The sequence below is a fragment of the Echinops telfairi genome, unplaced genomic scaffold (genome assembly GCF_000313985.2).
Source record: "Echinops telfairi isolate 266 unplaced genomic scaffold, ASM31398v2 ScPeMD7_2;HRSCAF=8, whole genome shotgun sequence".
NCBI lineage: Eukaryota > Metazoa > Chordata > Mammalia > Afrosoricida > Tenrecidae > Echinops > Echinops telfairi.
Genome location: NW_022103898.1, coordinates 69,456,551 through 69,472,913, shown reverse-complemented (window position 1 = coordinate 69,472,913; position 16,363 = coordinate 69,456,551). Strand labels below are relative to the sequence as shown.

Genomic DNA, 16,363 nt, shown 5'->3' with positions numbered 1-16,363 from the left:
TGGGTGAGGGGAGACGTCGGACAGGGCAAGATATGACAAAATAACAATTTATAAACTATCAAGGACTCATGACGGAGGGGGAAGCGGAGAGGGAGTGGAAAAATGAGGACCTAATGTCGGGGGTTTAAGTGGAGAGAAAATGTTTTGAGAATGAAGTACAAAAGCGCTTTACACAATTGATGTGTGTATGGATTGTGATAAGAGTTGTATGAGCCCCTAATAAAATGTTTAAAAAAATTAAAAAAAAAAAAGGAAAAGCGGGGGGGGAAAAAAAAAGTACTTGGACTACCACATCTTTCTCTCACAGAGCAGTTGGGGAGTTCATACTGCTCGTTCAGTTCACAGCAGGTGATTAACCATACACCACCAATGCTCCTTAATTGCTGCATGTGATAGATTCGACATAGTCATATTGTTTCTATCATGGTTATTGAAAAATATTCTAAAAGGCAGAAACCAGCTCCAACTTCTTGTGTGTGTTAAATACATACGAGTAGTTAACAAAACTTTATCATTTCCACATTCTTCACATGAATAATTCAGTGATATTATGTTTGCCATATTGCTCAATTATTACCCCTACCTGAAATTTCTGGCACTTGTAATAGAAACTCTACGTTCCCGAAACAATGAGGCCCTGACTCCCCCTCCTTCCCTACCTCCCTGGTAACCACTTAATAAACTTCATTATTCACTTGCTTATTCTATATATGTCATGTAAGTGCTGTTATAAAATATTTGTCCTCTTGTGACTTAGTTTTTCACTCAGCATGGTTTCAAGGTGCATCCATGTTGTGTGATGTATTAGGACTTCCTTTTTCTTCATGGCCAAGTAATACTCCGTTGAATGTTTGAACCATATTTTGATTATCCATGCCTGTTGATGAATATTTAGACTGATGTCATTCATCTTACACATAGTGGTTGTTTCATACATATGTCACATGTGACATAGGTTATCACATTTGAGGCACTTTTAAAAAAATTTCAAGAGGAAAATGTCTGTGCCGAATGGGTAGGTGGTGACAAAGCAAGAGCATTTTGACTAACAGCATGACCCCTCATCTCCCACTCCCCTGCCCCCAGTTCGAAGTAACATGGGAAATATGGAAATTGCCTGAGAAATGTATAAAAGAGCAGCCTCATTGCTGAGCTGTGGCATCTCCCCACAAGCAAATGCCAGCACGTCACAGATATAGAAATATGCAATATGCATGTAAAATACCATATTTCAGAAGATATTTGATCATTTTAGCATAGACCAGAAATCTCTTAACATAAAAACAATTGTATTCATATGCTTAAACTGCTATCTGCAGCTCCCTCTTCTGTTCGCAAGCCTTAAATGCAGTGTCCTTTCTGTAGTTTAGAATAATCAGCTTGACAGTATTGTATTCCAGAATTTTGAAAGGATTTGAAGTACCTACCAACCATATTAATTCATCATTCTCTTTTTGTTGTTGTTTACTCATTTAAGTAGCATTGATGCAACTATTATTTATTTTAATTCACAGGGAAATTGACCTGTAACTTTTGATGTTATTTTTCCAGGCGTACTGTGTTAAATGTCTTGACATCTTGCACATAACTCCATACATATTTTTGGGATGAATTATGCCATCGACTATAGATGACATATTTTTCTTATTAGCTTTTAAGGAAATAAGATTAGTGCTATCAGAGATTATTGAGTTGATAGCTCTTGCATTAAGTGTCATAAACATAGTTTCCGCCTCCCCTTCAAGAATGGATCTGGGAGCGCTGCTCCTCATCTGGGGGCGGAGGTGGAGGGGGGCGAGCCAGGAGCCGGGTATCCAGCCCCTGGGTCAAGACGGAAGCTGGGAGCCCCGCTCCTCATAGCGAAGGGACACCAGGAGCCCAGTACCCAGCACCAGCATCCTGACTGGAGCTGAGAGTCCGGCTCCTCATCATCCCGACTCCAGGAGCAGGGTACCCAGCATCCTCTTCAACACCTGAGCTGGGAGCGCAGCTCCTGGTCGCGAGGGGACACCAGGATCGGGGTACCCAGCACCCGCGTCAGGACTGGAGCTGGGCGCCCCACTCCTCATCGTCCCTTGAGGGGGAGGACGCCAGGAGCAGGTTACCCAGCCCAGGCTTCAAGACTGGAGCTGGGAGGAGCTCTTCGCGGGAGGGAGCGAGGAGACGCTAGGAGAGTGCTACCCAGCCCCAGCTTCAAGACCAGAGCTGAGAGCACTGCTCCTAGTCTAGGGGAGAGGTGGGAAGCCAGGAGCGGGTACCCCAGCCCCCGCGTCAAGACGAGAGCTGGGGGCCCCCGCTTATAGTCGCCTCGTGAGGCCGAGGAGCAGGTTACCCCAGCCACCCGCATCGAGAAGGGAGCTGGGAGCCCCCGCCCGTTGCTAACCACAAAGTCATCAGTTCAAACAGCCACCCACAGGGACAGTTTAACCTGTCCTATAGAGTCAGAATCCACTCACTGGCAGTGAGTGACACTGATTATAGAATTAAAACAATTAGAGTCCCTTCCAAATCACTGGATAATATCAAAAGCCATCTAAAGAAAATGCATGCAGATAAAGATAAGAAACAGCAAGCTGCTTTAAAACGCAAGGACAACATAAGATGGCAAACAAGCACAGCACCAAAGCACCTGGCTTAAAATAGTCCATAAAGATAATGCTCTATATCCTGCTTGGGTGAGTAGCAACTGGGGCCTTAAAAGCCCATAAACAGCCAGCTAAGGTGCAACTATTGGTCTCTCCTCAAATATTTTTAGTCCCCCAAAAGTTCACCAGATGAACCTATTGATCAAGCAAAGCTAAGTTTATTAGCAGAAGGAAGAAACAAACAGTAATCGTGTCTCAGAAGAGGAAATGCATATACCTGGGGTAGGTGATATGAAGAAGCTTTGAGTAGACAGTGTTATGAAGATCCTGATGCACGTGCATGATAAGTAAGGTATTCTAGTTGGGTTAGAAGCTTCGCCTCCATGAGCGAATATTTTATTTAATCATTTTATTGGGGACGCGCACAACTCTTATTACAACCCATACATACTTCAATTGTATAAAGCACATTTGTACATTCATTACCCCATGAGCAAATATTTTATGGAGTGAATACCTAAACTGTGTTTCCCAGTATCATTCACTCAAAAACAGAATAGCATGATTTGATCCAGCATTATTAGCAACATGTTTACAGGGATGCCTATTTAATATGTTTAAAATACAAAATTTTGAGTAGCGAGGAAAAGTATTGTGGTTGTGGGCCATTGCTTTGGTTTCAATTCACAGAGACCCTGTTCACAACTACGCTGTCCGGCCATTGTTGTTAAGTTTGAGCTCATTGTTGCAAACACTGTGTCGATCCACTTCATGGGTCTGCCTCGCTTTCACTGCCCTTCTACTCTACCAAGCACGGTGTTTATTCCACGGACTGGTCTCTCCTAAGAACATGTCCAAAGCACATGAACAAAGTCTTGCCATCCTCACCTCTAAAAGATCATTGTGGCTGTTCTTCTTCCAAAACAGATGGTTGTTCTTTTGGCAGCCTATAGTACTTTCAATAATCCCTTAGATCAGCACCATAATTAAAATGCATCAATTCTTCTTTGGTCGATTTTAGTCAACATCCAACTTTCACAAGCATGTGAGGCAATTAACAATACCATGGCTTGGACCAAGCATGCTTAGTCCACAAAGAGATATAAATGCTCTTCAACACATTTTTTTTAAAACCTGGTCAAACCGATTTATGCAACGCATCATTTGATTGCTTGCCTGCTGCTCCGTAAGCATTGATTGTGGGCCTGAGCAGGATGAAATCCTCAGTAATCTCAAGCTTTTCTCCATTGATCGTGATGTCATCTCCTGTAGGGATTTTGGTTTTAAATTGACTTATAATCCATAATGCAGGCTGCAATCCTTGATTTACATCAGCAAGTGTTTCAAGTCCTCCTCTTTCAGCAAGCTACTTTATGCCATCGGCATATTGCAAGTTGTAAATAAGCCTTCCTCCAATCTTGATGCCACATTCTTCCCCATATATTCTCCTTCATTCAGCTTTTCTGATTATTTGTTCAGCATACAGATTCAATGATACTGGTGGATAATTTCCCCCTTCTGCAGGTTCACCTTTCTTAGGAATCCGTACAAATATCGACCTCTTCCTGTCAGTATGCCATGTACCTATCCTCCAAATTTCTTAGCATAGACCCAAGTGAATGCTCCCATTACTTCATCAGCTTGCTGAAATTTTTCAGTTGCTAGTCCATCACCTCCTGGAGCCTTGTTGTTGGCTAATGCCTTCAGTATAGCTCGGACATCTTCCTTTACTATCACTGGTTCTTGATCATGTTACTTCTTGAAACGGTTGCGTGTCCACTAGTTCTTTTTGATAGTGACTGTGTATTCCTTCCATCTTCTTTTGATGCTTACTGCATCACTCAATATTTTGACAATAGAACCTCTTAATATTGAAACTTGATGCTCGATTTTTTTCCACCCATTCTTTCAGCTTGCTATATGCTGACCATTTTCATCCTTGTTTTTGTGACTCCAGTTCTTTGCTCATTTCATGGCAATATCCTTTCCTTTAAAGCTGCCATTTTAAATATTCTATTCAGCTTTTACTTCATTTCTTCCATTTGCTTTAACTACTCTATAATCATAAGCGAGTTTCATAATCTCTTCTAACACCCATTTTTATCAATTCCTTTCCTATCTTTTTAATGATCTTTTACTTTCTCCATGCATTGTGTTCTTGATATGTCATCCCCACAGCTCATTAGACTTTCTGTCATTAGTGTTCAATGAGACAAACATTTTCTTGAGATGTTCTCAAAATTCAAATGGAATATACTCAAACTTGGATTTTGGCTTCCTTGGACTTGTTAAATTTTCTTCAACTTCAACCTGAACTTATATATGAGCAATTGATCAGTTCTACAGTAGGCTCATGGCTTCAGTTTTGCTGATCTTATTGAGCTTCTCCATCATCAGTCCCACAATATACAGTGAACCCTCATTTATCGCGGTTAATCGGTTCTAGACCCTACCGTGATAAATGAAATTCCGCGAAGTAGGATTCCTTATTTGTAAATCAAATATTTTCGTAGTTAGAGCATAGAGGACATGAAAAAACACCCTTTAGTCACCATTACACTCGTATTACCCAGTTTATTAAACGAAAAAGGGAAAATACAGTAAAACATTTTGGACGTTACAATTATCATTTATTATTTATTATATTATTTATGGCATCTAGTTTACAGTATTACATATTTCACATACAGTATTATTATACATAGTTCTTACAAATACTGTAATCAATAGCCTATGAAATGACTTAAGGGATGTACTCTACAGGAGGGTCGCCGTCTTTTTCCTCTGAAGGAGCTGGTGTAGGCAGTGGGTGCTGTTACGCAAAAACCGCGATAGAGTGAAGCCGCGGAAGTCGAAGCGCGAAGTGGCGAGCATTCACTGTATAGTCAGTTTGACTCCTGTGTATTTTATCTGCAGGGGTCCTAAAACTTTTTTAACAGGGGGCCACTTCACTGTCCCTCAGACCCGTTGGAGGGCCGGACTTTAGTTTAAAAAAAAAAACTATGAACAAATTCCTATGCACACTGCACATATCTTATTTTGAAGTGAAAAAATAAAAACAGGACAAAAACACCCGGAGGGCTGCATGTGGCCCGTGGGCCGGAGTTTGAGGATGCCTGAGAGAAACCCATGTGTATAGTCACTGTTCATGTTGTTGAAAAAACGTATTTGAGAAGAAGTTGTTGGTCTTGAGAATTCCATCATGCCATCTCCAGATTCATTTCTATCATCAAGGCTATATTTTTGTACTCTTCTTCCTCTTTTTTTCTAATTTCAGCATTCCAATCAGTCAACAATTATCAGTGCATCTCATTTGCATGTTTGTTCAATTTCAAACTAAAGATGTTGGCAGAATTCTTTAAATTCTTCATCATTAGCTTTAGTGGTTCATGTGTGAATTTGAATAGTAATTGTATTGACTGGATTTCCTTGTATATAGATAGAAATTGCTGTATCACAAACAGCATTTTACTTCAAGACAGACCTTAATATGTCCTTTTTGAAGATGAAGGCAAAGTCATTCCTCTTGAATCTGTCGTTCCCAGCATAGTAAGCCATGACTGTCTGATAAATAGCCTATGCCAGTCCACTTAAGCTTACTCTTGTTGTTGTTAGGATTCTTTGAGTCGGCTGCTACCCTGTGCACTACAGAAGAAAACTCTACACGGTCCAGAGCCATCCTCACAATTGTTTCTATGTCTGAGCCCACTGACGCAGCCACTGTGTCCATCCATCGCATCGCGAGCCTGTCCCTTTCTTTGCTGCCACTCCACTTTACCAAACAGGATGTCCTTTTCTAGGGACTGGCCTCTCCTGACGACATGCCCCAAAAGTGGAAGGCTAAGTCTTGCCATTCCGACTCATAGCAACCCTATAGGATAAAATATAACTGCCTCTGCGGGTTTCTGAGACTGTAACTCTTAACAGGAGTGGAGAGCTCCTCTCTCTCCTGAAACAGCGGGTGGTTTTGAACTCCTAACCTTGAGGTTAGCAGCCCAATTCATAACTACTAAGTCACCAGGGCACCTTGCCAGGCTCCTAGTTACATTTAAATAAAAGTTACATCCTGGGTAGCTAAAACACACATGTCCGTACTCATAAATATACATGACTCGCAAAACAGATTAATGTTGATCCTTAAATCTTAATGCTTTCATCTGGCCCAGCCCGAGTCTTGACAAGAGACTATAGTCAAATTACGTCATAGTAATACATGGTGATCTTTTAAGCAAGCATTTATAATCATTCACTCATGAACACAGCAGGCCCTGTACTAGACGTCTAGCAGGGGACTTGGGGTTTAACAAAAAATGGTCCGGGTCTCCACTTGGTCTTCACGGGCTACCTCTGGTGTCGCCTCTGCTTCTGGCTCAGTCTCTGGGCTTTCGGGGGAACAGGTGGTAGGCAAGACTGAAAAGAGCCTTAAGGAGTGTCATTTAGGAGGTCCAGAGAGGTGCGGAGACGGGCTGATCATCCCAGCGCCCACTCCGGAGTGCCCGGCCGGCAACCTCCGCAAGGAACCCGGAAGGAGCGGGGGATGTGGGCGGAGCCAGGGAGGCGCGGGGCGGGGCCGAGGGCGGGGTGGGCGAACTGGGATTCGGCCGAGGAGCGGCGGGAAGGCGGGCCCGGTGCTGGCGTGGGCCTGCGCCGGTCGCCGCTGGCGTCTCGCGCCGCCGCCTCTCCTCGGCGCCGCTCGATGGAGGCCGGCGGGGATGCGGCTGACGCGGAAGCGGCTCTGCTCCTTTCTCACCGTCCTGTACTGCCTCTTCTCCCTCTACGCCGCCTACCACGTCTTTCTCGGGGGGCGCCGCCCGGCCCCCGCCGCGGCCCCGCGGGGCCTCAGGAAGGGGGCGGCCCCGGCGCGAGAGAGGCGCGGCCGAGGTAGGAGCGGCCGGAGGCCGGGGCCAGCAGAGCTGCGCGGGCGGGCCGGCCGTTCCTCCGGCTCTCCGGGCGGGAGCCGCCCTGAGCGTGGACTTTGGAAGATGGGGGACCGTAGGACAGTGTCTTGCCCTAGTCCCAATCCCACGGCCGTCGCCGCTCCCCACCCCCTAAGTGGACGGGGCGCACCCCTTTCAAACCCCTGTTGAGTGTCCCAGACGGCGTCACCAATGCCTGAGAAATTCTGGCAAATGCCATAGGAGGCCGCAAATCTCCACAGGGTTGAAGGCATCTCCATCTTACCATATTGGAATGAAGAGCCTCTCTACGTATATATTCGGAAGGCCAGGGCTCTTTCCCTCCAAGATCTGGCTCTATATCTGCATTTTCACCAGTGTCAAGAAAGAACTCAGTGTTGATTGCGTCTTGCCCTAACCCCCAATTTGTGCAATAGTATCTAAAACTAGTGGTTATGCATAGGGAACTTAAAAACGTTCATGGGGAAATTTTAATCAAAAGACAATGGAATGTGCCCACTAACTTTAAAAAACTCCTATATGCCCAAGCGCTAAAGAGTCCTATTGACATTAGTAGGTTACACGTTGGACTACTAATCACAAGATCGGTAGTTCGAAGCCACCTGCCCCATCGGAGAAAGTTGAGGCTTTCTTTCCTTGAAAGATTTACATGCTAGGAAACCCACAGGGGCCGTTCGCATTTGCCACGATGCCAGGGAGTTTGGGTTTTGAGTATGCACAGTCGCTGGGTGGTGTGAATAGTTAATGACTTTGGGGTCTGCAAGTTTGGACGATTGGGATTGGAGTTCCAACTAGAGGCACCTTGGAAGTATGGTGGCAATCTGCTTCAGTGGTTGAAACCCCTTTGGAATGCGGTTCTACTCTGAAACACGTGGGGTTGTCATAAGTCACAGCCAATATGATAACCACTGGGTTTTGTTTTGTTTGTCTTTTGGTAGGGGGGGAGGTCTTGTTTTTTGTTTTCTCTATTCTTTTAATGTATAAACCAACCAAACTACTGCCATCGAGTCAATACTGACTTATAGAGAATCCCACTGTGGGTTTCTGGAACTATTTAGAGGCGTAGAAAGCTCAATGTTTCTCTTTAAGAGCTACTGGTGGCTTCGAACTGCCAACCATGAGGGTCTCAGCCCAACATGTAACCACTACACTACCAGGGCTCCTCTTTTAATGTGTAAGCAATAGAATTAAAACTTAGAAAACTTAAGCTGTTAACATTGCTACATATTACCCACTTATTTTAATGGGATTTGTTTTGGAAGATATCATTTGCCTGTCTTTCTGTATTAGTTAACTTTTTATTTTAAGATCATTCAGCGAAGAGGGAAGGAGAATGAGTGGAACATATCCTGGCCCACCAAGCCCCGAGAACGATATCCCGCTCAGAGCAGACAGTTCACAGAGAGGGCCATAGGGCCTGCCCCACTATGAGACATGACATCCCTCATGTCCCTCACTGACCCATAGTGCTACTGGGGACAACAGTGGAGACACAGTGCGGGCATTGTGCTTGATCTGACCCCACCACACCACAGCCAAATGCTAAGGGCATGCAACAGAGCAGCAAGAGGAGCAAAGCAATGAAGTCCCCAGGGAATACCAAAAATAGACTTTGGGGCCAGGACATGGCCCCCATCAGATTCGACAAGAAAACACTCCTAAAGGTCAACAAACAACAATGAAAAAGATCGTTCAGAGTAAAAGGGTCACTAAAAAAAAATTTTTTTTAAGGTTGTTTCCAATTTCCCCTTTTTAAAAATATTTTGTGCTTAACCAATTTATCGTGTTCAATTACTTTATCACTTTGAAAACATTGAAGTGTGGTTAAAATTAGGACTCTGATGGTGGCCCTCGTGGCATAGTGGGTTCTGTGTTGCTTGCAAACCACAGGGTTGATCATGTGAACCCACCAGCCGCTCCGCAGGAAAAGATGTGATGCTTTCTGCTGGGGTAAAAGCTTACAGCCTCACCGAGCTATTCCCTTCTCACTCCAAGTGCAGTGTTCTTTTCTTAACTTACATCTAGTCCTTGAGGTAAGAGTCCTGCCATTGCCCATTCTGCCTGCGCATCTACATAAAATCATGGGATTAAAAATAGAGATATTGGGATAGTAAGAGCAAAAGTAGAATATAAAGCGAAAGAGGAAAGATTTTAGAATTCCAGTAGTGAGCTTTAGAGTACGTATTACATGTTCATTGTATAATAGTCTTCTCCAGCTATTTCTTTGCTTCTAGAGGTAATTTAAGGAACTAATTTGCATCTAAGTTGGATATTTTTCCCAATATGATATCATTTATACTCCATGTAAACTTCTAATTTTTAATTATTTGTTAATCTTCTACCAATAACTCCAGGACTCATATTTCAATACATTTAATTTTTGAAAATAAAATAAAAGCAAAACTGCCTTGCCTCAGGTGCCTAAGAAAAAATAGGTTTTCAAGTTCAATGGATTTTTTTTTTAAAAACCTGAATATTTCAGACATATAAAACACTGTTGCATTTCATAGATTTTATTTTTTAAGTCATTTTATAGACAAAATTATGATATAGGAGATAATTTATCTGTGCTTTCAAAATATATGTGTTTAATTACGTATGTATGTCCTTGACTCAAGGCCTATGAACATGAATAAATAAATAAATGAGGGGGGAACAGCCTCTCAAACCGTCAGCGCCAGTTCTGTCCCACCTTTTAGGATCACTGTGTATTGGAATGCAACTTGCTGGCAGTGAGTTTTGATTTGGTCATTGACACTGGTGTACAGCTTTGTACTGCTAACCATGCCCACTAGCTACTCTGTGGGAGAAAGATGAAGCTGTCTGCTCTGCTAAATATTTACAGCTTTGGAAACCCAATGTCCCGCGACTGGAACTCAGATGACAACTGGGTAATTTTGGTGTAACATCTAATTTAACTGCAGCCATCCTTACCTTACTGAGGTCCTGCATGGTGTAGATAGTTAAGTGTTTGACTAGTAACTTAAAGCTGGCAGTTTGAACCCACCCAGAGGCACCTCAGAAGAAAGCCCTGGCAGCGTCCTCTGCAGCACACGTGTTTGCTACACATCAGGACTGAAGCCAGTGGGTTTTGTTGTTTATCTTCCTTTATCTCACTGATAAACACTTGTACTCTCTTTAAAACAGAACAGTCAACTCTAGAAAGTGAAGAATGGAATCCTTGGGAAATAGATGAAAAAAATGAGCAACAACGCAGATTTAAAACTAGCCTTCAAATATTAAATAAATCCACAAAGAGGAAAACAGACCTTAGTGTACAGATCTGGGGGAAAGCTGCCATTGGTAAGTTAATTTGTAGAGTAGTAAAACGCATCATACAACAGACTTTGTTAACATTAAGTCAAATTCATCTTAATGTAATTTAATTCATAGTTAATTAAGGCATCGTGACACATTGCAACGTGTGTGTGTGTGTGTGTGTGTGTGTGTGTGTGTGTATTTTAGCTTTCTTGGTGCAAATACATGAATTCCATTGTTGACCTGGAGCAGACTATAGCTTTATTTCCAGATGCAAAAATGGATTGTGTGGCATTGTTATATTTGAGACCAAGTTTATGATGTGAGCCCTGGGTCTGGTAGCCATCAAATTTCAGAAACACTGAACTGAAAAATGTTCAATAGGCTTTTTTTACTGTAGGGATTTCTTAGACTTTTAACATTCCTGTTTTTATTGAATGTAACCTTGATTTCCATAAAAGCATTTTTGTTCCCATTCTTATGAGAGTCTAGTATTCCAACATACAGTGCCATAGACTTAGAAAAGATTCAATGAGTTATTGTTACTGTTAGGTTTTTTGTGTTGGCCCTGATTCCTAGTGACCCTCTGTACAGCACAACAGAACACACCCTGGTGCTGCACCACCCTCATAACATGGCAGTGTTTGAGAGGATCCTTACAGGCAGTGTCTATCCATCTTTTTGAGAGTCTTCCACATTTTCAGTGACCAATTTACCAAGCATGATGTCCTTTTCTAGGGACTGTTCTTTTCTGATAACATGTCCAAAATGTGTGAGGTGAAGTCGTCATATTCCCTTCTAAGGAGCATTCTGGCTATACTTATTCCAAGACAGATTTATTCATTCATCTAGAAGTTCATGGTGGAATTGTTGTTGTTGTTGTCATTGTTGTTAAGTGCCATAGAGTTGGTTCCAACCCAGAGCAACCCTATGCACAAAAGCACAAACAACTGCACTATCCTCACAATTGTTCCTGTGTCCCATTGTTGAAGCCTCTGTGTCAATCCTCGTCAAGGCCTTCCGCTTTTTCTCCACCCCTTCATTTTACCAAACATAATGGTCTTGTCCAGCGACTGGTCTCTTCTGACAATATGTCCAAAGCATGTGAGGTGAAGTCTTGCCGTCCTTAACTAAAAGGAGTATTCTGGCTTTACATCTTTCAATACAGATTGGTTTGTCCTTTTAGCAGTCTGTGGTACTTTCAGTATTCTTCTCCAGCACCACAATTCAAATGCAGCTGTTCTTCGACTGTCTTCCTTAGTCAGTGTCCATTATTGACATGCATGTGATGCAATGGTGAATACCATGGCTTGAGTCAGGCATACCTTACTCCTCCAAGAAACATCCCTGGTCGTCAATGCTCTAAAAGGGTCTTGTGCAGCAGATGGACTGTTTGATCTCTTGACTGTTGCTCCCATGAGCATTGATTGTGGACCCAAGGAAGGTGAAATCCTTGATGATTTCAAACTTTTCTTTATTTATCATGGTGTTACCTATTGGTCCAGTTGTCAGGATTTTGGTCTTCTTTACATTGAGTTGTAATCCATACCGAAGGCTGCAATCCTTAATCTTCATGATCAAGTACTTCAAATCCTCCTCACATCCAGCAAGTAAGGTGTGTCATCTGTAAACTGCAGGTTGTTACTAAACCTTCCTCCAAACCTGATGCTATAGTCTTCTTCATATACTCCAGCTTCTCTGATGATTGTCTCAGCATATAGATAAAGTAAGGTGAGAGGATGCGACCCTGTCGCACCCCTTTCCTGATTTTAATTGATGCTGTATTCCTTTGTCTGTTTGCACAACTGCCTCTTAATCCATGTACAAGTTCCACATGAGCACAATGAAGTGTTCTGGAATTCACATTCTTCTCACGGTTATCCGCAGTTTATTATGGCCCACTTAGTTTAATGCTTTTGCATAGACAATGAAGCACAAACATATATTTGGTATGCTCCGCTTTGAGCCAAGATCCAATAGACATCAGCAATGATATCCCTTGTTCCACATCCTCTTCTGAATCTGCCCTGAACTTCTTTCTGGCAGTTTCCTGTCAATGTGCTGTTGTAACCATTGCTGGATGATCTTAAGCAAAATTTTACTTGCGTGCAATTATTAATGATATTGTTCTGTCGACTGGGCATTCTGTTGGGGCACCTTTCTTTGGAAGGGGTACAAGTTTGGATCTCTTCCAATCAGTTGGTCTGGTAGCTGACTTCCAAGTTTTCAGGCATAGCCGAGTCAGTGCTTCTTCAGCATTCTGAAACATTCCTGTGGGTATTCTGTCAATTCCTTTCGCCAAAAGCAAGTCTGGTGGAAAGGGGGGCAGAGGTATGCCTCCTTGCTGGTACTGCTAGTGTTCTGAGAAGGGCTCCCAGTGACTACCGAGGTTGGGCTGTGGCTGAGAGGGAGGTCACAATAGCAGAGGAGGTGGTGCTCCATGATGAGCATCACTTCCCCACCTCAGCATCCTTAATTTAATTAAATATGCAAAGTCTCTTATATAAAATCAGTCACAGGGCTTAGGGATTAGGAAAAGAACATCTTGGGAAATTATTTAGCATACCACATTTTTAAGACTGTTTTTCTAATTAGCCAAGTCTTTAAACATTGTTGTTTGACTGTCATTTAGTAGCAGGGAGGAATGAGATGGAACAGGCTCCCAGAAGTGTTTTGTGATCCCCACATGACCTCACTATGTGCCTCTGCTGGCATACAAGTATGACTCGGGTAAAATGATGCCAAACATCAGGGACTGCCTTACAGAAAAAAGACATGGCCTTTGTTAGCAAGGGGCGTCATGCTGTAAGGGATGTTTGTACAAGTGAGGTGGTATCCTCTTTATATGAATGGTGGTGTGTGTGTGTGTTTAAAGGCCTTTCTGATCGTGTCCCTGGGTGACACAAATGATGTGCACTTGGAGTCATTAAGAGTCCGAATCGACTTGATGGCAGTGGGTTTGACCAGCCTCAAGATTGGTGGTTTGAACCCAACCAGTGGTACTGTAGAAGAAAGGCCTGGTGCTCAACTTCTGGACAGATTACAATCAAGAAAATCCTATGGAGCAGTTCTATGACACACGGGGTCACCGGGACTCAGAAATTACTCAACAACCATGCATTTTGCTTTATTCTGTTTTGTTGGTGGTGTTTAGCACTTACTGGTAGTTCCTCTACTTAGTTAAAATACAGAAACAATTCTGATCCTGCAGCAATTTATGCTGTAACGTAACACATCTTATTTGGGGATAAACTGGGTAATCAAGATCTGGTGTTAGGGATTTCTTAAATTTAACATAAAACAAAGTTATTTCCCTTAATATAATCCACCCTTTGCCTCATTTTACACTGACAACCTTTTAGTACTGTCTCTCATGTATTTGCTATCATTTGATGAATTTGAGCTTTTACTAAAAATATCAGATTTTGTAGTCAAGAGGAAAATAAACTCATCTCATGTAATACAATAAATCAGACAGTAAATGTTTACGTTACATTTTTCATTTCCAGGTTTGTATCTGTGGGAGCATATTTTTGAAGGCTTACTTGATCCCTCTGATCTGACTGCTCAGTGGAGAGAAGGAAATTCAATTGTAGGAAGAACACATTTCAGGTATTAATTGTGTAGCATTAACCTTTGCTGTGTTGAGGTGCAATGTTTTATGTAAATTCTAGAGAAAAAATAAGAGGAAAATGTTTACACAAAAGATTTTTATCTCAGCTTTTTGTGAACAATGGAGAAATAAATCTCATGAATATATATTAGTGGTTAAACCGTACCTCGAATATTTTCTTAGGAAAAGTGGGCAATGCAAAATACTTCTTGTGTTTAGAATCATGTCTGTTTCATTTTTATCAAAGTATTTCTAGTTTTATGGAAAAGTGCATGTTCCACATCTTTAAGATTTAATTATTGATGAGCATTTAACATTTCATAGTTTAGAGGAATAAGATCTAAACTTAAAGGTATTTTATTTTTCTTTCTAATAGACTAATGATAGCCACTTTTTGTAAGATTGAGGTAGTATTATGAAAACAATCACTCTACTAGAGAAAATTTTACGTATTAAGACCTTTTATGTAAGTTCTAATATATGACTTAATGGTTTACATTACCACTTTACTGTAATTTTAAGAAATCTGTTTTTAAATATAATAAACTCAGTGTATTGCTGAGATTTTTTTGAGCTTTCATTTCTTTAAAAATGTTCATAGGTTATTACATCACACAGTTTTAAAAGGATATAATTAAGAGAATTTTATTTAGAATAATCTTGATAATTTTATATTAAAATTTTTGAAACAAAAAATGCTATTTCCTAAATGTTTTTACTTTCTTTTTTTTAATCATTTTGTTTTTGCTTTCTTATTGAAATTTTAAAAATAGGAATGATTAGTTTTAAGTGCTTAAAGTACGTACTTTATGTGACAATTGTATTATTAGGGGGAAAATGTGAATCAAAGAGTCTGTTTCCAAGATTCTGTTTCTTTCCCATGGAACTCAAGAGAGGAAAAATTATCATTGATTTCAGTTTCATTTTAATTTTCACTGCTGTTTTAATTCTTTATTTACTTTAAAAACTCTTGGAAAACAGTTTCACTGTGTACATCTTTCAAATGTGAAGCGGTCTTTAAAATCAGCATTAGTAGGGTCTTTTTCTCCTTTCATTTCTATTCAAGCCTATATTGATCTAATCCCATTCAAGATTGTGAATAGTCCTACCTTTACAAAAAACCAAACTCACTGCAGTTAAGCCAATGCTGACTCATAGCGACCCTCCCCCCCACTGTGGGTTTCTGAGACTGTAACTGTTTATGGCGATAGAAAACCCAGTCTTTCTCCTAAGGAGCTGCTGGTGGTTTTGAGCTACCAACCTTGCAGAACACAGCCCCACGTGTAACCACTACACCATCCAATATATAGATTTATTTTCAAGAACAATCTTAAAATTTCATAAAGAAGTTAGTGTCTGTAAACTTAAAGTTATAGAGTGTGTTAGACAGGGTTCTCTAGAGAAACAAAACCAGAATGCTAATAATTTTATATATATATTTATACATATAGATATATAACATAAGAAATAAACAGTTAATTAAATTATAAAGCAGTACAAATGGCTTAGTGCAACTCACTCCCGTGAGACAGTTGTGAGACACTGGCAGTCCTTCAAGTCTTGAGGGCTGCTCAGTAGTCCTCTGTAGAGCAATTCAGGCTATTCAGGTACAGGCAGCAAACAGCAAGACAGGTCACCAACCGTCAGCCAGATGACAGGGTTCGGCAGTCCCCAGTTCAAGAGATGTAAATTCCAATGGTGTGGCAAGGCAAGTCTTGAAGGAACCTCAAATTACAGCAAAACAGTCCACGGGTTAGGTGTCCCACAGGTAGTGTAGCTTGCAAATTGAGGCAAAAAACAAGCAAGGCAGCTGCACACTGGTCTGATGATCAAAGAGCAAGAAACAAGAAAGGAGAGGCTCGCCGAGCCATTTATCTCTCCGCCCTTCAATTAATCCTACATGTGTTTATCGGCCAGGTTGGCACAATAAATTAACTACCTCATAGAGTTATTATAATGATAGCAAAGGAGTACACCAAATAGATAGCATT

The 16,363-nt window shown here is 41.5% G+C and overlaps 1 protein-coding gene across 1 annotated transcript in view; it reads left to right on the top strand.

Annotated features, from left to right (window-relative positions):
- Positions 1-7,297: 7,297 nt before the first annotated feature.
- The window catches only part of RXYLT1 (ribitol xylosyltransferase 1), a 26,034-nt gene continuing 16,968 nt past the window's right edge, over positions 7,298-16,363 (top strand). Inside the window, exons 1-3 of the mRNA XM_004700483.3 lie at positions 7,298-7,466; positions 10,649-10,804; positions 14,269-14,371. Of these exons, the coding sequence (XP_004700540.1) occupies positions 7,298-7,466; positions 10,649-10,804; positions 14,269-14,371 (428 nt within the window). The remainder of the gene's footprint in view (positions 7,467-10,648; positions 10,805-14,268; positions 14,372-16,363) is intronic.